The sequence below is a fragment of the Dermacentor albipictus genome, chromosome 1 (assembly GCF_038994185.2).
Source record: "Dermacentor albipictus isolate Rhodes 1998 colony chromosome 1, USDA_Dalb.pri_finalv2, whole genome shotgun sequence".
Taxonomy (NCBI): domain Eukaryota; kingdom Metazoa; phylum Arthropoda; class Arachnida; order Ixodida; family Ixodidae; genus Dermacentor; species Dermacentor albipictus.
Window position 1 is genome coordinate 16,813,500 of NC_091821.1, and position 23,801 is coordinate 16,837,300.

General features: G+C 49.2%; 1 protein-coding gene across 4 annotated transcripts; it reads left to right on the forward strand.

The window, feature by feature from the left end:
- Positions 1 to 3,272: 3,272 nt before the first annotated feature.
- LOC135917107 (uncharacterized) lies at positions 3,273 to 7,427 on the forward strand. Of its 4 annotated transcripts, none has more exons than XM_065450596.2 (3): positions 3,273 to 4,741; positions 5,860 to 5,954; positions 6,566 to 7,427. In XM_065450596.2, the coding sequence occupies exons 1-3, from the start codon at positions 4,367 to 4,369 to the stop codon at positions 7,356 to 7,358; spliced, it is 1,263 nt and encodes a 420-aa protein (XP_065306668.1). In that variant the 5' UTR covers positions 3,273 to 4,366; the 3' UTR covers positions 7,359 to 7,427. The 4 variants fall into 4 exon arrangements, with proteins under 4 accessions (XP_065306668.1, XP_070388207.1, XP_065306667.1 ...); XM_070532106.1 differs by having other exon boundaries at positions 3,273 to 3,502; XM_065450595.2 differs by having other exon boundaries at positions 5,860 to 7,427.
- Positions 7,428 to 23,801: the final 16,374 nt, after the last annotated feature.

Consider the following 23,801-nt stretch of genomic DNA (forward strand, 5'->3'; position numbering starts at 1 on the left):
ACTTTCTTAAGCAGTCCTGTTAGACTGATGCACTTTCTCAAGCAGCCATGTTAGACGGATGTACTTTTATCTCGCAGTCATGCTAGACTGATGAACTGCATATGGATACTGTAAATAAACCCATATTCCTCCTTCTCGATGAGAAGTAGTCCTTCCCTTCATCAACGTGCTCAGCGTGGATAAGTTGGAGGACGGCATGGGCCAGCTACCTTCTAATTCATGACGGACTCCAATATTGACAACGGGTTACGAGCGATGGGATTGAGCCCCCGATCCTAACACCGCCCGCTCTGCCATCCCTGCGGGGAAGCCGGACCATACCGGACATGTCTACCGCCAATGCACATACCACGAGATTGGACTACGAGGCTTCGCCGTGAACGCTCCGCGCCGGCAGCAAGGTGAACGCCCTCGTGATATCGCCGACTACCTCGCCGCTACTCACTGCAGCCCTCGATGACCGTCCCGTTCGCCGTCACCATGTCGCTACCTGTCGCCGCAGCGCCGTCCATACACTGGCCCAGCCCGGAGCCGGTCTGTCAGCCCATATCCGGAAAACTAAAAGCAGCAACCGATGGAGTGCGGTTGCTGTTCGTCGAACTGACGAAGATCCTCCGCCGCCGACGACGCCGAAATGATTATCTCGATGATATATATCAACGAGACAACGCCATCCCGACGATACCTAGAAGCGAGGAATACGCCGACAAAAAAAAAAGAAACGCCTGATGACGCGACGTACTAGCCACACGTCAACACGATGCAGCCGTGATCCGACGCCAAGGCTTAACTGCAACGCAAGACACAGAACAACCAACCTTGACGTGATTCTCGACGGTCACGCAGTCGCCGCCTTATAGTGGACACAGAAGCCGACTCCTCCTTCATCAGTGGATTGTTCGCCGCCAAGCTGAAGAAAGTAAAGACTGCAAGGGACGGCCCTCAAATTCGCACAGCTGGAGGACACCTCATAACGCCGACAGGAATTTCCTCGGCAAGAATTACAGTTCATGACCGGACCTACCCTGCAACGCTCGTTGTCCTCCAACAGTGCTCGCGACACGTAATTCTCGGCATGGACTTACTGAACCAACACGGCGCCATCATCGATATGTGATCGAAGTCGATAACGCTATCCACAGACCAAGCGATACCGACGGAGAGGCCTTCCAGTCAGCGTACATTGAGTATACTTGAGGACCAAGTCAGCATCCCGCCTCGCTCCAGCATAGTCATTTCCGTCGGCAGCGAAACACTCGCAGACGTAGGCGTCATAGAAGGCGACCAACGTCTATTGCTCGACCGTGAAATTTGCGTCGCAAGAGGGGTCACTCAATTGCACGGAGGGAAAGCGGAAGTGATGCGGACAAACTTCAGTCAGGCGTTCAATCACATCAACAAGGGCACAACGATCGCATACATCGAGGAAATTGTGGAAACCGGCAATGCGTTTGTTCTCTCGGATTCTACCGCATCTACCCCGACGACCATAGTTCACGAACCAGACTTCAACATAAATCCAAGTCTCCCCGTGATTAAACAGCAACTGCTCAGAAGTTTGCTCCGACGATACAAAGACTGCTTTTCGACGTCATCTAGGATTCGACAAACGCCAGTCGCTAAACATCGCATAATAACCGAAGAGTGCGCTCGACCACTCCGCCAGAGCCCTTACCGAGTTTCGACCCGAGAACGTGGAGCTATAAGACAAGTCGACGAAATGCTGCGCGACGACACCATCCAGCCGTCGAAATGCCCGCGGGCATCCACTGTTGTCTTGATTAAGAAAAAGGACAGAACCCTACGTTTCTGCGTCGATTTTCGTCGTCTAAACAAGATCACTAAGAAGGACGTATAGCCCCTACCACGGATAGATCACGCATTGTATTGCCTCTGCAACGCTAAATACTTCTCGTCGATCGAGCTGAAGTCCAGCTACTGGCAAATAGAACTCGACGCGAGAGACCGCGAAAAAGACCGCCTTCATCACGCCAGACGGCCTCTACGAGTTCAACGTCATGCCATTCGGACTGTGCTCGGCGCCTGCAACGTTCCAGCGCGTCATGGAAACGGCGTCAGAAGGATTGAAGTACACTGTCTTGCTTACTTGGATGACGTCGTCGTCTTTGCCAGAAATTTCGACGATCACCTTGGGCGATTTGCGACAGTACTAGAGGCCATCAAGTCATCAGGGCTCACTCTGAAGCCGGAAAAGTGCCGCTTCGCTTACGATGAGCTTCTATTCCTAGGCCACGTCATCAGCAAATTTGGAGTCTGCCCCGACCCGCAGAAGAAAGCTGCCATCGCAATGTTCCAGCAGCCCATCGACAAGAAGGCAGTGCATAGATTTCTTGGCATGTGTGCCTACTACAGGCGCTTTGTCAAAGACTTTTCACGCATTGCTGAGCCGCTGAGATATCTAACTAAATGTGATATCGAGTTTAAGCGGGAAACGCCGCAGGCCGACGCATTTCAAGAACCTAAACGACGCATGCAATCGTCACCGGTACTTGCGCACTTCGACGAGGACGCCGATACAGAAATCCACACTGACGCCAGTAGCTTAGCCCTCAGTGCCGTCCTAGTCCAGAGGAAAGACGGACTTGAATGGGTGATAGCTTATACGCTTGGCGGCCGCTGTCAAAAGCGGAAGGCAATTATTCTACGACCGAAAAGGAATGCCTCGCCATCGTTTGGGCTACAGCAAAATTTCGCCCTTACCTATATGGCAGGTCATTCAAAGTCGTCAGCGACCATCACGCGTTGTGTTGGCTTGCGAAGTTAAAGGACCCTTCAGGATGGCTGGGGGGCGCGGAGCCTCACACTGCAAGAATATGACATCACTATAACCTACAAGTCCGGATGAAAGCACTCCGATGCCGATTGCCTATCACGTGCCCTTATTGGCCCGCCTCCGCAAGATGACGAGGATGACGACGCCTTCCTTGAATAATAAGCGCGGAGGACTTTGCTGAACAGCAACGAGCAGACCCGGAGCTAAAAAGTGAAGGCACTTTTTAGCTCGACGGCTTCAGACTTCGTGCGCCTGTACCTTCGCTCTGCACGACGACGAATTGCACGAAGCTTCTCTTGCTCGATGTCGTATTCGGTGCGTGTATACTGTATCGGAAATGACGCACGTGCCATGCCTGGTGCGGCGATTCATCGTGCTCGCCTAGATTAGATATGCGCCTTGGTTGCCACACCCCTTGCGGCTATAAAAGCACTGTACGTTCAGCAATAAAGACCATTTGGTCGCTGGCCACCTCAACTGATACATGGTGTCAGAAGTGGGGTAGCTCACGTCGATGGAAACACGATGGAGCAACTGCTGAAGCTTCCTGAACCACTACTGCTGTGTGGGAATATCGCCAAGAACTGGGAATTGTTCCAGCAGAAATTCGAGCTTTTTCTGGAAGCAACGGAATCGCCAAAAGAGCCCCGAACCACGGCAGCCAAAACAGCACTGCTGCTCAGCACTGCCGGAGACGACGCATTGGAGGTATTTAACAACTTCCTTTTTCTCGGGGGCGAGAACAAGCAAGATTATGCTACCGTTGTTAAGAAATTCAAGGAGTACTGCCAAGAACAACAGAATGGAGTCTATGAGCGGTACATATTCCGATCCAGAGTGCAAGGCGAAGGGGAGTCATTCGAGCATTTCTTGCGGGGCCTCAGAAAACATGCAAGAAGCTGCAATTTTTCGGGAATAGCTGATTCCTTAATCCGTGACCAAATAGTGTTTGGCACCAGTAGCCCACGACTGCATGAAAAGCTCCTCAAAGAAAAAGACTTGACACTTGCCAAGGCTGCGCAGATTTGCAAAGCGGAGGGAGCAGCATCGCTGCAAAACAGTGCCTGGGCGCAGCCCGATAAGCACGTGGCGCTGGTCATGAAGCGGTCTGGGCAGGTTCGCAAAGCGGAGCATGCGGTGCAAAAAGCACCGTCGGCACAGCCCGATAAGCAAGTGATGCAAGACAAGCAGCAATCTCGGAAATGCGCCAGATGCAATCGTTTACACGCCATACCCGGCAGATGCCCTGCGTTTGGCAAAACGTGTGTCATATGCCAAGGTGTTAACCATTTCGCAGCTTGCAGCAAGAAGGGCCCGCAAATCCGAGAAGTTGGCGAGGAGCAAGACAGCTTCGACATTCTCGATGTGACAGTCTCGAGCATCGACGCGAGAGCGAACTGGGTAGTACATGTGAAAGTGGCTGACCAGATGGTTAACTTCAAAGTGGACACGGGATCTCAGGCCAACTTGCTGCCCTACTCTATCTACTGACGATGCAAGACGGCAGCAGATTTGAAACCGAGCTCTTCGGTGCTTCGATCATACAGCGGTGGTGTCATTCGACATTTCGGTATGGCAAGGCTACCCGTGACCGTGAACGGCCGGTCGAAGGACGTCAACTTCTATGTCGTCAAAAAGGGCAACCAAGCTATACTGGGACTACTAGCATGCGAGTCGCTTGGTCTGGTGTCACGTGCAGTGGATGCTGTAAAAGAAGGAAGCACCACAGCGGGCGGCAGTGAGGGCGTTCTAACCGAATTCCGCCAGCTTTTTCAAGGAACAGGCTGCGTGAGTCGCCAGTATAAAATGGTCCTACGCAACGATGCGATGCCAGTTGTCCAGCCAGCTCGGCGGGTGCCCTTGGCACTGAGGGAACCTCTGAGGGAGGAGCTGGAGCGCATGCAGCGAAGTGGCATCATTGAGAGGGTCCAGAAACCGACAGACTGGGTAAGCCCTTTGGTTATCGTGCGGAAGAAAGACGGGAAAATTCGGGTTTGCATGGACCCTAGAAGTATCAACGAGTGGATACAGCGAGAGCATTATCAGATGCCAAGACGCGAGGACATAGAAGCTGAGCTCGCCGGCGCTAAGTACTTCACGCTCCTCGATACAAGGGCGGGTTTTCATCAGGTACCTTTGGATGACTCCACAGCAACTATATGCACGTTCGGTACTCCGTTCGGGCGTTACCTGTTTTTGAGGCTCCCATTCGGAATCTCATCAGCCCCGGAAGTTTTCCAGAAAATCCTGAGCGAAATATTTGACGGCTGTCAAGATGTGAGAGTGTACATTGATGATATTTTAATATGGGGCTCGTCTAAGCAAGAACACGATGCGCGCCTGCGGAAAGTGCTGCAAGTGGCAGAAAAAGCAGGCTTAACTTTCAACGCTGAAAAGTGCAAGGTTGGAGTGACTGAAATTAAATTCTTGGGTGACGTCATTAGCCACGATGGAATAAAGCCTAACCCAGCGTTGACGCAGTCGTTGAGGGAGACTCCATGCCCAACGGATAAAGCCGCTGTCCACAGAATGCTAGGAGTAGCAAATTATTTCAGCAAGTACTTGCCTAATCTCGCAGAACGTACTACGCTTCTTCGCAGCCTCATCAAAAAGGACTGTCTTCGAGTGGACCGAAAACCACGCTAGTGAGTGGAGGATGATCTGCGACATGCTTAGCAGTGCGCCTCTCCTAGCTATTTTCAACCCAGCCAGAGAAACTAAAATCAAGGCAGATGCATCAAAGAATGGTTTGGGGGCTGCACTTTTACAGCGCCACGGTGAAAACTGGCGGCCAGTAGCTTATGCCTCGCGTATAATGGCCAACTCGGAGCAGAGGTACTCGCAGATTGAAAAGGAACCATTGGGGATAACGTTCGGCTGTGAAAAATTTCATCACTTCGTATACGGACGTAAAACTGTTATCGAGACTGACCACCGTCCACTGCTTGGTGTTGCAGCGAAAGGAATCGGTGATATGCCACCCAGGCTTCAACGTTTTTGCTTGAGGCTAATGGCTTATGATTTTGAACTGCAGTATGTACCAGGAAAGAAATTCTTTCTCGCAGACATGCTATCAAGGGCTCCAGGGACAGCGACTAAGGACTACTCCGACGACACGGAAGATGTGGAGGTCCACGCGGTTGCAGTCCTGTCAACCTTGGTAAGCGCTAGAACACTGGCCCGTCTAGCCAAAGCAACGGCGAATGATCAGGACTTGCAGTCAGTGATGCGCTACATTAATGGCCATGGTGACATTGTGGGAATAATGAAGCCATTCGCGTCCGAGCTCTCATTGATAAAAGGAATTGTATTTAAAGGCAGCAAAGTTGTAGTCTCGAAGTCAATGCGAAAGGAAGTTCTCGAACGTATTCATGAGGGACACATGGGCTTGAACAAGTGCCAAGCAAGAGCCAGGGGCCTAGTGTTCTGGCCGGGGCTGAACTTTGATATCAAAAACCTGTTGCAGAGTTGTGAAATTTGCCGCAAATATACGTACAAACAGCAAAGTGAGCCTTTTATGATCAGACCTGCACCGGCCCATGCATGGTACCGCGTGGGCGTTGACATTTTTCAGTACGGAGGCAGCTCGTACTTGTCGGTTTTTGATGTCCATTCGAACTTCCCGGAAGTGGAGAAGCTGACTCGTACAACATCCAGTGCCGTAATTGAGAAGTTGAGCGCCATCTTTTCAAGATACGGCATTCCAATGGAAGTCCACACGGACTATGGGCCGCAATTTTCGTCTTATGAATTTGCTCTCGTTGCATCCAGGTACGACTTCAGCCACGTCACGTCGAGCCCCGAGTTCCCGCGATCGAATGGACTCGCTGAGAAGGGGGTTCAGATTGTGAAAAGAAACCTAAAGAAAACGGAAGAAACAAAACAAGACTTCTGGCTCGGGTTGCTCAACTACAGATCCACTCCGCTCGAAGATGGCCGCTCCCTTGGTGAACTCTTGCAGGGCAGGAGGCTTCGTACTCTACTCCCGGACTTCAGGCAGCAGCCAAGCGTACCAGTATTCAAGCGAGCCCAGGCAGACACTCGGGGGAGAACGTTACCACCTCTCAATACCGGCGATGTCGCGAGAGTAAAGGAAAAGACATGGAATCGCCGAGCTCAAGTTACCGAAGCAGTTGCACCGAGGTCTTATCGAGTAGTTACCGGGGACAACAGAGTGCTACGTCGCAACCGACAGCATCTGCTTCCAACTGGTGAGCTGTTCCAGCAAGAAGCCCTCGAATGTGACGACCGGGAGAGCGAACGAGCGTGTGAAGCACTGCAACCCACGGCACCTGCTGCAACTGGAGACTCGCCTGTGAGCTCCGAGAACATTCCGCAGGCGCCGCCGCCCGTGACTACGACTGGACCGACTGTGAGCTCAACGGCTCCGCAGGCTCTTACAATGCGCCGATCTACCAGAGATAGGAGACCACCGCAGCGCCTGCGGTACGACCGCAATTTCAACCAAGTACTTGGCATCTATTCTCCACAGGAGGGAAGATGTATCGGGAATGACGCACGTGCCATGCCTGGTGCGGCGATTCATCGTGCTCGCCTAGATTAGATATGCGCCTTGGTTGCCACACCCCTTGCGGCTATAAAAGCACTGTACGTTCAGCAATAAAGAGCATTTGGTCGCTGGCCACCTCGACTGATACATATACGTTCTCAGAAGCGAATGTTTCGCAACCTCTAGGGCACCTTTTATGATGTCCTCTAGGCTAGAGGACAAGCCATCACGACAGCTGTCTTCGACAATTGACTTGAACATTGGCCAGTCGATACAGTGTGTGACGCCGGCTAACCTGGAGTCCATCAACCCTTAGATAAGTGGGTAGGTGGTCACTTCCCCGCGTTTCAATATCCGGAAACCACCTGACCTTTCCTGTGAAGGAGCGTGAAACAAAGGTCAGGTCCAGGCAGCTACAGTAGGCAGTTCCACGCAGAAAGGTGGGGCTTCCATGATTTAACAAGCACAGTTCTTGTTCGGAGGCAAATGACACTAATTTTCTGCCTCTCGAGCTTATCTTAGAACTTCCCCAGAGATGGTGGTGGGCATTAAAATCTCCAGTAATCACTAAAAGCTGCGGAGTCGCCGCCGTGATGCGCCGTAATCTCTCGCAGTCCAACCGACTTGAGGGCGATATGTAGGCTCCAATTAATGTGAAAGTGAGCTTGCCTTTCTTCACTGTCAGACATACGTATTGGTTTTCTTGGTCAGGCGACACTGGGTGATGGACATACGTAAGATCACGTCGCATGAATACGACGATCTTGCTGCATTCTTCGTGGGTGGCGGACATGAAACACTCATACCCGGACAGTCTGATGTTATCTGATAGGGGCTCGCAGATGACGATGACTGGGAACTTATTCGTGAACACAAACTGTCGAAAGTCCGACATGCGTGACTTCAGTCCTCTGGCGTTCCACTGAAATATCGACGCGTTTCGGACTTCGTCACGAAACGATGGCTTCTGGAGAGCCATGATTTTAACCAAGAGCTGCAAGTACTGGACTCAAAGTGTCCAGCACCTGTAGTGCGCTTTGCGCAGACGAAGACTTCATGTTGGTAAGTATAACGCGAAAGGCATTCATGAGCGACCGCAGAATGTTGATGACCTGGAGATCATCAGCCAGCGTCGCTTCAACAGGTGCAGAAGCCGTCGAAGTCGGTGCGTTTTCAGGTAACTTAGCAGGGAGTTGCGCGCTCGGTAGCTCAGGCCATTCTTCAGGACGGGCGAGCCTCCCCGCTTTGTTTGCTTTCCTTGTATCTGTCTTGGTGGCGCAGTGTGCTGATGCGGCAGTTCTTCTGACGGTAGCTGGCGCGTACCTATCTGCAGTTTCGGAATTTCGTGAACGTTTTCGGTGTCGATGCCGACGTCGCCGAACAGCGGTAGCAGCCTCTCGATGCGTTGAATTGTCCCGCACCATGCGTTTTAGAATCGTGAATTCCTTCCGCATCCGCGGGCAATCCTTTGATGAGGCCTTGTGAGGACCACTGCAGTTAGGGCACTTTAGAACATGTGCGTTGCAGGCGTCTTCTGAATGGGACTCAGAGCACCGCGGGCACACGACGTTGCTCACACAGACCCTTCACGTGGCCAATCTTGCAACACTTGAAACACTGGAGGGGCTTCGGTACGAATGGTCGTACTGGATGGCGGACATGTCCTACTTTGACGTGGGAAGGAAGGCTGTCTCCTTCAAACAAAATCTTCACGCAGCGTGTGTTTCCCAATCTGAAAATCCTTGTAATGAAATTGCCTTCTGTCGTTGGCTTTAACAGCGTTGGCAAGTCGTCATTAGAAATGGCAACGTCGACGCCATAAATGACGCCCGCAGTACTATCGCTGCCTGTGGGGATCATTGATCGCACCTTTACATTGTCGATATCAGTTATATTACGTAGGTGTTGTAGGACGCTGCGATGTAAAACATCAACTGCCAGGACATTCTTCCGCGAGTTTATTCGCACGTCTTTAATCTCATTTGGTGCGATTCTCTCAAGTAAGGAAGAGAGGACCATCCTGTTGAGGAGCCGCAAATTGGTCGCCGGGTCCACGGGCATAAAGAGCACAGTGTGCGGCCAGCGCAGCGGTGCACTCTTCACGGTAGAAGCACTTGGCGTCGAAGATGCCTGCAGTAGCCTTCTTTTCACTGATCTACTCATCACGACCTGGAAGTCACCGTCCGACGAGTCGTAGCTGTCCGAACATTTCTCAGTGGCCTCGCTGTCTGTATCGCTTGACGCACTTCCACGTTTCCTAGACATTAGCCGACCTGACGACTGCACATCAGGAAAGTCCTCGGAGATTTTAACCTGTTCCAAGTCGTTAACAACCCAAACCGTGGTATACTAACATTCTAGACCTTATACTCATCAACACTCCCTAAACGATTGAATCCCTACTTCATCTAAACGGCTTTAGCGATTACGATCTACTTCAGGGAACAATCAGTGTTCCACTACCCTCTTCAGGGATCTCAAAGAAAATAATACGCAATTATAACAAAGCAAACTACTCTAAAATGAACGATGAACTTGAAGTATTTTTCAACCGCACGCTACTTCCTTCTTTTCATAATCGCTTGGTGGAAGATAACTGGGTATGTTTCAAGAATAAGATGTCAGCTCTCATTAACAAATATATCCCGATGATCGCGATAACAAATGACAAATCTAATCCTTGGTTTAATAATGCCTTACGTAAGCTCAGGAATAAAAAGAAACGTCTGTACAATACCGCTAAACGCGTCAATAATGTTCCTTCTTGGGAAAGGTACAGGCTTTGCTTAAAAACGTACTGTTCTGCCTTAGCTGCAGCTAAAAATAAATATTTCTCCGCAGATTTACCTCCTGTCTTACCCCCGCAGGGGCGTCTGCGTGAGCAGGCGTTTGGTGTGTTGCGACACCACGTACCCGAGCACACGAGGGGTGGACCCTCCCGCGTGTAGCCGTGCGCGGCTTAGCCGTGTCTGGGGAAAGGGGGATCCTGGGGGTTGAGCTGATGCTAGGTGTTTGGACCTTTAGGACCCCCCGGCGGAGGCAACACACCCCTTTGGCCTCTGCTTCACATAGACGGCACCTCCGGACTGACCCACCCGGGGGAAATCGGTAGTTGCCTTTTCCTGTCCCCCTCTCCAGTCTGCGTCTCTCTCTCTTCCTTTCAATCTTTCCTGTGTTCTCCTCTCTTCTATTTACTTCCGACTTTCGTGGCAGCGAGGGTTAACCTTGTGTGAGTGGCCAACCTTGGGTACTCCAGATTGGGTTACAGTAGCACCGTACAACTGGCGAGGGCTTGTCTTACTCGTAAGACTTACTCCGTCCCCATGTTGGGCTCGGTGGTGGGCGGTTGGCGCTGCTGCCGAACTCAAGACTTCTATATGGCTTCTAGCAAACCACTTTCCCTTGATCGCCCTCTAAAAAGAGGGCGCACCGATGCAACGTTTCAATTCTTTTTGAAGAACAATCAAGAACACTTCTTCAAGTACCAAGTAATCCACAGTGAAGGCAACAAGAGCGTGCGTAAATTCTCCCCCTTCTTGGTGGCGAAATGCCTCGCAAACACTATAGCATCTGGCTACAAAGCTACAAAGATGTCGAATGGAGACCTGCTCCTTGAATTGAAGGATAAAACACAACACGATAAAATTAATGTCTTGAAATGCATTGGCGATGTAGCAGTCACTGTGTCGGCACATCGAACCATGAACACGAGCCGTGGAGTAATCTCTGAAGACGACTTCTTAGACCTTAGTAACGAAGAGCTGCTTGAAGGTTTCCAGGACCAAAATGTGATCAAAGTAGAAAGAATCCTAATCCACAGGAACAATGAACAACTTCCAACAAAGCACATAGTATTAACCTTTGGTACCAATCTACTGCCTAGTACATTGGATGCAGGCTATATCAAAGTACGTGTTAGGCCGTACATCCCAAATCCTCGACGGTGCTTTAAGTGCCAGACGTATGGGCATGGATCCCAGACATGCCGAGAAGGCAGACTTGCGCAAAATGTAGCTCGAACGATCATCCATCAGACACTTGCGACTCATCTCCACATTGCGTGAACTGTAATGGAAGCCATCCAGCCTACTCTAAAACATGCCCTAAATGGTAGAAAAAAAAGAAATCGTTGCATTAAAGGTCAAAGAAAATATAACTTTTCACGAAGTAAGGAAACGTCTGTCATATTTAGATCACACAAGCTTTCCTGAGGTGGCGCGACGGGGGGCAGCGTCACAAATCCCTCGGGAGTCTACCGCGGTCACTGATAGTGGCCCGGTAATCACTCCGCCTGCCCCCCTGGTGGCTGCAGCAAGTGCTGCTCCATCAACATCGAAGGTGGACCTGCCGACTCCGGTCCCGCAGGTCCCAAAGCTAATCCGAACTCCATGGCCTGGGACGCGAGTTTCAGCACCTAGTTCACGATCCTCCAGCGCTTCAGAGAGGGTTATGGAGGTCGATCAGAAATCCCCGGCGTCATCGACGCCGAAAGATCAGCGCTCTCAAGAGCGCGCTAGAAGAGATAAAATACCTGTAACTGCTCAAAGAAAGGGACCGGTAACCTAAACGGTTACCGCCCCTGTATACATATCCATCTATCTTTGCCACGTGCTCTTGAACACAGACAACAAAAATCTTCCTCAATATGGCTACACAAATAATTCAGTGGAATGCCAGGGGCCTATTTCGTAATCTAGACGACATCAAAGATCTACTAGAGGAATATCAGCCACGACTGTTCTGTGTTCAAAAAACACATTTGAAGTCTACACACCAGAACAAAACAGTACATAATTTCCGTAAAGATAGAAATAATGGCAATTCTTCTTCAGGTGGTGTGGCAGTCATAGCCCAAAAGTCAGTAGCATGCCAGCATGTATCACTCCAAAGTTCATTTGAAGCAGTGGCTGTTCGGGCTATATTGTTCAACCAACTTATAACTATTTGCTCTATATATTTACTGCCTGATGAAAGGTTTGACATTGCAGAATTTGAAAAGCTGATTGACCAGCTTCCCGAACCCTATATAATAATCGGAGACTTCAATGCTCACAGCACACTCTGGGGTGACTCAAGATGTGATGCGAGAGGACGGGCAATAGAGAACTTCCTTCTTTTTTCTGGAGCCTGCCTATTTAACAAGGCAGAGCCAACCTTTTACAGTTCCACACACAACACGTATTCATGTATAGATTTAGCAATAGGGTCAGCGTCACTTCTTCCATACCTGGAATGAAGAGTTAATATATCAGTAATCCATATGGGAGTATCATTTCCCTACACTCCTAGAAACAACAAAGTGGCACGATGGACCAGCTTACCCCAAAAAGTGGAAAATTCATAGTGCAGACTAGTCAAAGTTCAGAAACATATGTAAACTGTGCCTGGATGATGTGGACCACCTAGGTGTAGAGGAACTGGCCAGCTACATCACTGAACATATCCTCTGTTCTGCTAAAAACTGCATACCTCAGTCCTGCACAGATAAAGTCAATCCAAAGCCGTGGCGGAACAGAGACTGCGAAACTGCAAAGAATCGCCAGAACAAAGCATGGAGTAAACTTTCACGCTATCCAACCACAGAAAACCTAATAGAATTTAAGCGGTGCAAAGCAAATGGACGCCGTATCCGCCGAATATCCAAAAGAGAAAGCTGGACACACTACATATCCTCAATAAACTCATACACGGATGTTAGCAAAGTATATAACAGGGTACGTAAACTAAAAGGACAACGTCCAAATCCTTTTCCTCTCGTCAATGGCTCTGGTGAGTCAATAGAAGACCAAGCAAACACTCTTGGCGAGCACTTTGAGAGAGTATCAAGTTTGGAAAACTATTCCGAAACTTTCCCAAAGCATAAAAGAATAGCTGAAAATATTCCTCTGCGTCCAAAAAAGTCATCAGAAGGGTACAATAGACCGTTAACATTCCATGAACTCAAGCTTGCCCTAGGCTCTTGTGGTAGCTCGGTTCCAGGTTCTGACGCAATAACTTATGAAATAATCAACAATATGCCTTATGAGACCCTAAACTGCCTTTTAGGCCTTTACAATAAGACCTTCGTCTTGGAAAGAAGCAATAATCCTACCAATACTCAAACACGGCAAAGACCCTTCCTTAGTTAACAGTTACAGACCAATTGCACTCACTAGCTGCTTACTTAAAGTATTTGAAAAGATGATTAACCGACGCCTTGTCTTCTTTTTGGAATATAATGGTATATTGTACCCTCGCCAGTCTGGCTTCCGAAGAGCGAGGTCTACTACCGATAATCTAGCTCTCCTTGAATCATATATACGTGATGCATTTGTACATAGCCAATACTGTCTATCTCCATTCTTTGATCTTGAGAAGGCATATGATACTGCCTGGTGACACGGTATTCTGCAAGACCTGTCTTCCTATAGAATTTGTGGTAGTATGCTGAATATTTTGCAAAATTACTTATCTGAAAGAAAGTTCCGCGTTAGAATTGACAACGTACTATCGAGAACTTTTATTCAAGAAAACGGTGTACCACAGGGAGGAGTGCTAAGTTGCACACTTTTTATAATAAAAATGAACTCTCTCCGCTGTGTTCTACCATCAATGGTGTCTTATTCTGTCTATGTGGACGACATCCAAATCAGCTTTAAATCTTGCAACCTGTCCATATGTGAACGCCAGATACAGTTGAGTGTTAATCGGCTCACGAAATGGGCAGACGAAAACGGGTTTAGGTTCAATGCAGAAAAGACTTCCTGCGTGCTGTTTTCCAGACGTAGAGGGGTATGTCCTGACCCTTGCATTACGATGCATGGCAGAAGCCTGGTAAATAGAAAAGAACAAAAATTTCTGGGTATAACCTTCGATAGTAAGCTAACCTTCACGCAGCATATAAAACAGTTGAAGCTGAAATGTCTTAAAACCATGAACCTTTTAAAGGTTTTATCTCATCAGTCGTGATTGTTTAGCATGCATGACATGTTGCGGTGACATAATCATCATGCTCCTATTCCAATATATTTGTTTGTTCGTGCATGTGTAGTAAGCTCCTTGTATGAATGTCCCTGATAGAAAGAAAAATTATTTGCACGTTTGGGATTTTCCGTGTCAACAACCTCTCGTGTTTGCCTGTATTTGGCACGGCGCACTCCGGATTTTTTTTTTTCGCCTAACTTTCCGTCTTTCAGCCCCCATTTGCGTCTCCCTCACGCACCCACGTGAGTCTGGTCAGTGCTATCAGTCAAACGCTCAGACAGTTACAAGCTGCTGTGTCGAAGTGGCTGCTCTCGCAGGCACGGGAGAACGCGGCGGGGTCACTATTGTCCTCCTTGTCTCCCTCCGTCGCTGCCGCCCAAACAACGCGGTCGGGCTAAGTCCAGCTCGGGAAGGTGGTGTCTTCGCCGTTTTCTTCATTCACCCTTTCCTTTCACCCTTTCCTTATATGAATCGCTTCACGACACAGGACACTACTACGTGCGCTCCTGACATTCGCCGAGGCTGTCGGCCTCGCCGACCGCCTTTAGCTCCATCACATTTCCGCGGCGTGCTGCTGTTTCTGATGCACTTTCTCTCCCTCTACTTTCATTCCCTACCCCCTGTGCAGCGCGGTTGAGGTGTCCTCTGCTGAGAGACAGTTACTGCACTGCACTTTACCCCAACCTTTCCTTCCCATCATCAAGAATCTCCTTCTCTAGCAGACGGACTAGGTACAACACCGCCGGAGTGCTTCCAGTCTTGTCCGTTCTTGTTAGTGTACTCCTATCGTGAAAAATGCTCGCTTAATTGCGGTTGTCATTCCTACTGAGAAGCCTACATACTGAAATACGCAGCGAAGTGGCCACGAATTCTTGTGTGTGTTAGAATTAATATAGGCGAAACAACAACTAGAAAACAGTCGGCGCTGGTAACCACAGTCTTCGATGTGGGATGAGCTCGGATACACAGAAACTTGGATCTTACAATGGTGTGTGCATTTGTTTTGCGCATGTTCTAAGTTTTATAAGAAGCAATATCACCCAAGCAATATCACGCGGTATATATAGTACTGAAACAGCCCTGGCTAATGTAGAGTGCCTGTAATTACATAGCTCGTTTTATTCGCAGCCTTTAAGTAGTGCCCGGAGTAGAACACGTGTAAATGGCTGTGAATTTTACCCAAATTCCAGGACTCTGATTTTATCAAGCCATGCACGCTGCCTGATCCTGCGCCATACCGAGGAACCACGCTTCTTCTCATTGTTCTAGGTCAAGCATCACTTCCAGCCGGCAGTATTTCTTTCTTTTCGCATAATAAATGCCTATTTTGCTAGTGTTTCCTGACGGAACTTCTCGGATTCCACATTAAAAGGTTTGCGCGAAGGCCGCATTGTGTCTACGCACGCTGAAACTAGCCTTTTTGTGCTGTATCAGGTTCTGCTGCAATATTTAATTATAATGTGCTACGCTGACTAGGTGTGGGGTGTAAACAAGGCGGACGGATGCTGCGTATTTTATGTTTGTTCTAAATATTCTCTGTAACCCCTTCTACGAAATATGCCATATATGTCGAAATATTAAAAAGTGTTAGCTGACAAATCTCTTGCAAGAAAGTTTCTTGATTCACACCTTCGAACTCTCTGCTCAACCTTATATTATTCTTCGGTATGGCGATTTTGCAAATGAAAACACTACCACATACATTTGTCATACCAACATCTCTGATAATATCTTTTTATTTTACAGTGCAAGCATCTCCTCCAAGAAATGGTGAAGTCGCTATGGGAACTGGTAGCAAATTCAACGAAACCACCCCGTTATCATGGTCCTCGGGGATCTGAACAGCCCGGCGTCATCCAAGCAGTGACCAAACTGCCTACCAACGCCAGCTCCCTGCCTTGAAACCCCTGGCCAGACCACCGTCCTTCGGACCTTTCCCAATTCCTATCCTGAGGGCAGTGCCTGCAAATAAACTATTTGAAGATAACCGAGCGTCACCCATCTAGGTCCACGGTAAATGCCTTTGTGAAAATTTATTCGCAAATAAACTGTCATAAAAGTAAACTTCAGTATTCTTTTATTATTATTTGCAAGTATAGAGCAGTTCTGCTTCTTCACTTAGTATCTTTTTGTCGAGCTTTGCCTTGCCCAATTCCTATCCTAAGGGCAGTGCCTGCAAATAAACTGTTTGATGATAACCGAGCGTCACGCATCTAGGTCCACGGAAAATGCCTTTGTGAAAATTTATTCGCAAATAAACTGTCATAAAAGTAAACTTCAGTATTCTTTTATTATTATTTGCAAGTATAGAGGAGTTCTGCTTCTTCACATAGTATCTTTTTGTCGAGCTTTCCTAGCTACTATTGAGGAAGACGTTATGGGGATAATTGCTATAAACAATGCCGCTAGCAAAAGGTTTGCGGTAAGAATAACTGCGTGCTCTACAGCCAGCGTACCTAAAGTATTCATCATGCAAAGGGCATTGGCTCAAAACTGGCATTAATAACGGCAATGATATGGCTCAACACTGCCCCTGCGCTGGCCACACAAGGGCTGCTGCGTTGACTCGAAGCTGGTATTAATAAAGACAACGATATGGCTCAACGCTAGTCCTACGCTGGCAGCACAATGGCTGCTGTATTGGCATAACATTGGTCCAATCTTGGCTTTAACGCTGGGCCAGCATTGGATTGGGTTGCACTTTGCCAATATGCCAACATTGGTCTAATATTGGTACCAATTTCTGCCAGCATTGGGCCATGGTTGGACCATTGCTGGCGTGCTGCCTGGGAAGGAGCCGACTCCAGCGTCTGGAGGGGGCCAGTAGCGGGCAATGTGGTCTGATTCACCACAGTGGCAGCAGAGTGGTCAATGGTCGGGTGGGCCCCATAAGTCGGTACGGCGAACTTGAGGTCGTTTCACAGACTCCCGTTGCCACCATGGTACGGGAGCGGACCGTGGCTGAAATTGTGCTAGCCAAGGCGAAGGAGGAGGACGTCGGACCATGTCGGCATAGGTCGGCGGACATGTTTTTAGACATGGGGCTAGTGAGGAGAAGGCTTGCCGCAACTTCTGGCCCACGACTTCGGCAACAGAAAAGACTGGGAACTCCGCAGCAGGAATGCCAAGGGCTCGCAGCTCTTCACGTGGAATGTCACGAATCATGTCCACTAAAGGAGTGTGGTCAACAATCTGAGCTGCTGAATTGATTGATTTGTTGTTTAGTTGGCAGTCGAAGTGGCGGCAATGTCGCTGAAGTGCCCGCTCGATGACAGTCGCTTGCTTGATGAATTCGCCGACCGTTGTTGGCGGCTTTCGGACAAGACTGGCAAGCCGCGGTTCCTTAATTCCCCGCATAAGGTGACGTACCTCCTTTGCCTCGGTCATATCGGGGTCAGCTCGGCGAAACAGACGGGCCATATTTTCCGCATACATGGCGACGGTTTCATTGGGTTTCTGTACCCGAGCCTCAATAAGTTGTTGCGCGTAATCGCGCCGGTCCGAGCTCTAGAGTGTAACGAGGAGCTGACGACAAAAATTGCCCCACGTTTGGAAGCTCGCTTGCCTGTTCGTGTACCATGTACGAGCGCTGTTTTCAAGCGAGAAATAGGCACGGGCGAGTTTTTGTTTGTCGTTCCAGCGATTGACAAGAGCGACACGTTTATACTGGTCACGCCAGTCCTCAACGTCATCAAAAGCATCGCCGTGGAAGATATCGGGCACGCGAGGGTGTTCAAGAGTCACCTGGGAAAGGCCAGGGGCTGCCTGTGAAGGAGGGATAAACGCGAATGATGTAGTCATGTCGATGAGACTCGCAACGGGAGGGAACTCCAGGCTTAGGCCGAGCAGGCGCCGACTGAAACGGTGTACTGGAGTTGTTATGAGAGGTGGAGCTTCGGGACTGGGTGTACGGCTCCGAACAGGGGTTGCCCGCATGGGGTCGAAAGCTCCAGCACCTCCACTAGTGTCTCAACGTCAAAAACAGGGGTCTTAGGGCGCTATTCAGGAGGCACAGCAGCGGGTCGCCTTTTTAATACCGAGCGCAACTGCGACTTCTTCATTGCGCCTTGACAAAAACGTACATGCCTACTCGCGTTGTCCTCTTCTTCAACGGAGTACTGTCGCGGCCCTATGTTGCGCCTTCACCAACGCATATGGGGCAAGCGCGTAGCAATCTGGGAACCCGAGGTCAACGCAGTTCCTACGGTAGATTGCGACGTTGGCCCCTTACATGAATTAGTTCAGCTTGTCAGGTTCCTGTTCAGGTAGAGTGATCTTCGTGGTAGTTGTAACTTCGAAGTGAGCTTCTTAGCGCGTCACAGTATATTTCAGGCCCCGGCGTCATCTGGGCAAGTGCTGATGAAAGGACTGCCTCGAGGAAAAGGTTTAAAGAATGCTCATGGCCGTAATGAGACGTACCATTGTGAAATTCTTTTGTGGTGAGAAGGCATTACGCTACTCCGAGGGAGCCCCACAGGGCGTTGCTTCCACGTTCCCTGCCCACGAGACCTGCTTTTTGGAATTGCCCATCTCTTATCCCACCTTCCTATGCTGTGCTCTTAACCATCTGTCGATTGGGCGTCTGTGCCAGCCTGTGCAGTACTGCAAAAATTTTTCCTTTTTTCCTGAAATGCCTATTCCCAGACTCGCCGATTGATGTGGCGAGATCTCATGGTCTGGAGCAATTCCCTGTGACGCACAACACCACTAAAGCGCTGCTGCGTGAATACACGATCCATCAGCATATATGACCGCTTATGACTGACTGAACACGATGAACACGTATGCGCGTGCTTGAGTGCGAGCGGGGGCGCGTGTGGGTGTGTGTGGGTAGTGGGGGCGCGTGCATGAGCACATGCCTTTGAGCGCATGTCGGGGGCAGGGAGAGAGCACCGTGCTGTGAACATCTGAGAGCGCAGCTCTTAAGGTCCAAACACTGGCATGCGTAGGCAAGCTTCGGCATGCGCCGATGCGTCAAAAGCATAAAAAACTTCGGTCGAGAACAGAGCGATTTGTGGCGACGCGCGGTGATTTTGCCAACTACCAATGCAAGAATATCGGCGACGCGTAGCGACGGGTTGTCAGCATGCTGCAGTTAGGGGCTGCGACGCGTTGCCGGCGTCTGCCAGTCCGAGGAAGCGAGGCCTCCGGCTGCTACGTCTTTGATGGCCACCACTGCAACGACGCAGAAACCAGAAATCACCGGAGTTCTTTGGACGCAGTACGCGCACGACAATGTTCCTCAAAGATATTGTTATGACACCAGGCCGAAAATGACACGACCGACGCCCGTGGGTTGTGGCAGTGCGACGTGGATCCGAGCCAAGTTCGAACGAGGCCGACAAATCCAAACTACCGAATGCCATTACGTCGGTCTCAATGCGATGGTCTGCTAAAACATCAAACCGAATCACGATTGACGCAATATCTTTGCTTGGTGTATGTATATTCTGTCGTGCTCGAAACGAATGGAAACGTGCCTCTGAATTTTCAAGTCTGAATAATCAGCACTCGCCTACCGCTGATGTTTACAAACGCACAGGCCTAGCCCGTTCACCGAGCTCGTAAATGGTCAGTGAAGGAGCCAAGCTGAGGAAGAGTGTCGAAGGAAATTAATTTTCAGTTCCACTTGGCGCTGCAGCGATTTGAAATATGGCACTCATGACTTTGTGTGATGTGTGTAGGATGTGGTGAATGAACTTTGTGGAACTTCGGGTGGTGAACCGCGGCGTTTTCCGTGTGGTCTCAGGTGACAAATTTAACGGGCGAGCTCTGTGCTGTTTTCATTGGGAAAGATAATTTTCAAAAGCAAAATACACTCGTAGCCGAACAGTGGGAAGTACATACGTCATCAGCCATGCCGTCTGTTTCAGGTGACAGTGTGGTCTTCTATTCGGCATGTGAATCCATTTCAGTACATGTTCACAGTGCTCGTTAACTCTCTTCTTTCAAGTGCATGCGTCTTATGGGCTAGTTGGGGACAAATCGCTCGTGAAGCGCTCAGGAACCCTCATGCAGCAAAGGAAACATCACACATCACTGTCATGCTTGAGTTTGTGTGTCCTTATACTTGAGCACCGCAAAAAGAAATGATCTGTTTGCAATATGTGCGCCGTATGCAATGCATAAGAGGACTTGCAACTTTCAAGACCTATTTATGCAGCTGCGTACACTAGGATTGCTTCGTTGCCTGCTTGAGAAGCAGCATGTCCTGAGTCGAAACTGTAATTGGCTTTTGATCTCTTTCTTTGTTTAAAGAGCCGATGATGTGGGTGCATTGCGGGGAAGGGGAGAAGGTGTCACCAGTGCTTTGTGCGGTTGGTGTGCGTAAATTGCCCAAATCTCTCCAGTTTCCACTAAAAAGTTTGCAACTTCGATACTATAAACCATAGTCATGAAAAAGAACTCAAAACGAAGTTCCTAATGCAGTTTAGCAGAATGTGTTTTATTACCAAGGAAATACTTCTACTGGAACATTATGCCCATATGTAGCAGATGCGCTTGAAATCAATACGTTCTGTAATAGTGAACGATTGAGCCTGCAATAACAAACTTTGTAGTAACACTGCAAAGTGTGCTCCCATGCGTTTCAGCCACGACAAAACTGCTGCGTGGCCAACCCACTTCCTCGGAGGCAGCCCTAGGAACACTGTTCTGGCCCTTCCCATTCTAAGTGCAAAATTCAGCCCTTCACTCGAATTGTCTGCATATGTCACCAGCACTGTATCTAAGGCTCGCCCCATTATCGGGTTCGTGTTCTGTTTTCCCCTTCCCTGTAGACCTGATGTTTTCACAGCCCTCTACAAGTTTATCATTATACCATGACTTGGGTACTGCTCTTCAGTATAGTGCCCGTACTAAACTCGACTCGCTGACAAACTTGAGCTTGTTCAGTGCCGGCCAACATGCACCCTCTGGTCCCGTCTTTTTGGTCGCCGCCACTTCATGCCAGCCTACGAGGATCACCTCAGGGCCCTCAAGTGGCACACCCAGCAATACCAGCGCAACATTGTCCTAGTCTGCTCTTCAGGGTGCTTGACGGCTCGCTGGACCACAGTCATCTTTCTTCTTGAGTCACTCTGAACAAGCGGACAGGGCAGCCTGAGCCCCATCATGCCTTTATGGCCCGAAACCACAACTCCATCCTTTTATCTGGCATATAGAGCTTCCTGTCCATCATCCTGGCCATTCGGACTCCCCTTCTTTGCGACTGGACTGAAGGGGTTGCTCCTGTGCTTTGTGCACCCGTCCACTGCCCACCACTTGCCCTCTGTGTGTGCCTGCGTGCGGGCGTGCGTGTGGGAGTGTGGGCGGATGGACTGGGGGGTAGGTATCGTTCGCACTTTGAAAATTTCTTCTCAAAATGGCTGTCTATCACACACTCGTGTACACGCCTCGGCCTTTTTTTAGCCTTGCAAGCTGTCTACAGTGCCGTGTTATAGCTAAGATTATTATTATTATTATTATTATTATTATTATTATTATTATTATTATTATTATTATTATTATTATTATTATTATTATTATTAGAATGATCACTACGACCACGTTGAATGTTCTGAAGCGAGCATGGCACGTAATTCAAATATTTCTGGAGCTTCATGCGCTGTCACAATTCTAAAGAAAGCGTCTAGCATGTCTTCGTGGTGGAAATAGTGATGTCTCGAACAGTGCTGATGACTTTGCAGATCATTTCTATTCTGTATATGGTGTAAAAGATGCTTCAAGTAACCTCCAATTTCAGCCTGGTGTGGTGTGTATGCTATCAGTCAATGAAGACCTTGTTTTGAAGTGTATGAAGCGCCTCAATCTTGCCCTTTCTTGTGGTGCTGATGGAATTCCTTCCGGAGTCTTAACCCTTTCCGACGCTCTCTACAGAAGTTTGTACAGCACGATAGTGCATCAGCAGCAAAAGTATTTATGAAAGATATGATATTTAAAGGGAAGCTGAAGAGTCTGTCGAATTGAATAAGACGCTCACATACGGATGCGGGAAACTTATAAACCATGTAGGTAAAATTTGGGGTTTTTTTCCGTTAGGAGCGACGTAATCGTCGGTTAAAATTGCGCTGTAGCTCCGCCGCCCGTCGAATGCCGCGCGCTGCTGCTGACGCTGACGATGCGAGCGGAGACCGGAAACCGTGGTGTTGTGACGTCAACACTAGTGTTCCATTCCTTCGCAGCCTCCGTGACCGTGCCTGACCGTGCTTGTTTCTGCGTGCGTGCCGTCGTAATCTGCTTCGATCGACCCTGCATTCCTTTGTTGGTGCGTCTGCGTGTATGTAGAGTGGTAGTCAACGTGCGCAGCATCAACTGAAGTGGTGGGCCGATCATGCCGGCGTTCTGTGCTCCCTACGGTTGCACGAACACCAGCGGCCACGACGATGTTGTCTTCCATTACTTCCCACAAGACAAGAAGCTTTTAACGAAGTGGGAGGCTGCTGAGAAGCGAAAGAATTTCAAGCCCTCAAGAACAACAGTGCTGTGCTCCAACCACTTCCGTGACGACGATTATCACCAAAATTTATCAATAATGCGTGCGTTGGGTTTGCCAGTCAAGTCGGCTCGTCTAAGGGCCGGTGCAGTGCCGTCAGTGTTCGCGTACACAAGGAGCTCGTCACCGCTGTCAAGGCCAGCTGTCGCGAACCATTGTTCAGTGCAGTTTAATACATGTAAGCTAGTGATTGCTACAATGCTTATTTCAGATAAATGGAGTTTGAGCTGGTGTACCAGTTTTTGGTAACAGTTAGGCGTTACGCCTGAATTAAACGGCGCTTGTACGAGTGGTGTACGAGTAGTGTGCGGATGGCGCACAGATGAAGGTACTGCACGTACTGCATGAACCAGGAAGCTTTTCACGCGTTTAAACCGTCTTTGTAGATTGCCGACAGCTTTGGACAGCGCACAAATGCCGACGATCGCATCCCCGCTTACGTTCCACGAGGCCGCATGCAGGAACACAACACTACAGTTGTTTTACCGGAAACGAGCTCACTAGATCGGCGAAAGATCGGCGAGATCACTAGATCGCTTTGCAAAAAACATACTCACCAAAGAGCATTTCCAACATGAGGAGATCCCAAGACTTCGCTTTCGTTCGCGTCGAAAGCACTGCTCGCACCAGCATCGTTTGCTTCTTCGAGAGGCCGGCTCTTCGCAATCGGCTCGTACATGTAGGGAGTAACGCCGAACTCCTCAGAAAAACGCAGACTCTCTAAATTTTCCATTACCGTCTCAGAAAAACAGCACCAAACTACCTGGCACCGCGCTTCATGTGTAGCGGCAGCGATCGGTTCGGACGAACACTAGTGTTGACGTCACGAGGCGCCCGACCAATCACAGGCGGAAACGAGACGCGCGAGCTGGGCGTGTCCGCTGCTGCACTTTTTGTCGAAATAAAATATATTTGCGCTTTCTTTCGCTCAATTTCGATACGATATTCGAATTCGGAGGGTTGAAAACCAATATGTACAGATGTTCACTCATTTTTTCTGGAAAACCTTTCAGCTTCCCTTAAAAATGTGTAGCAGACAT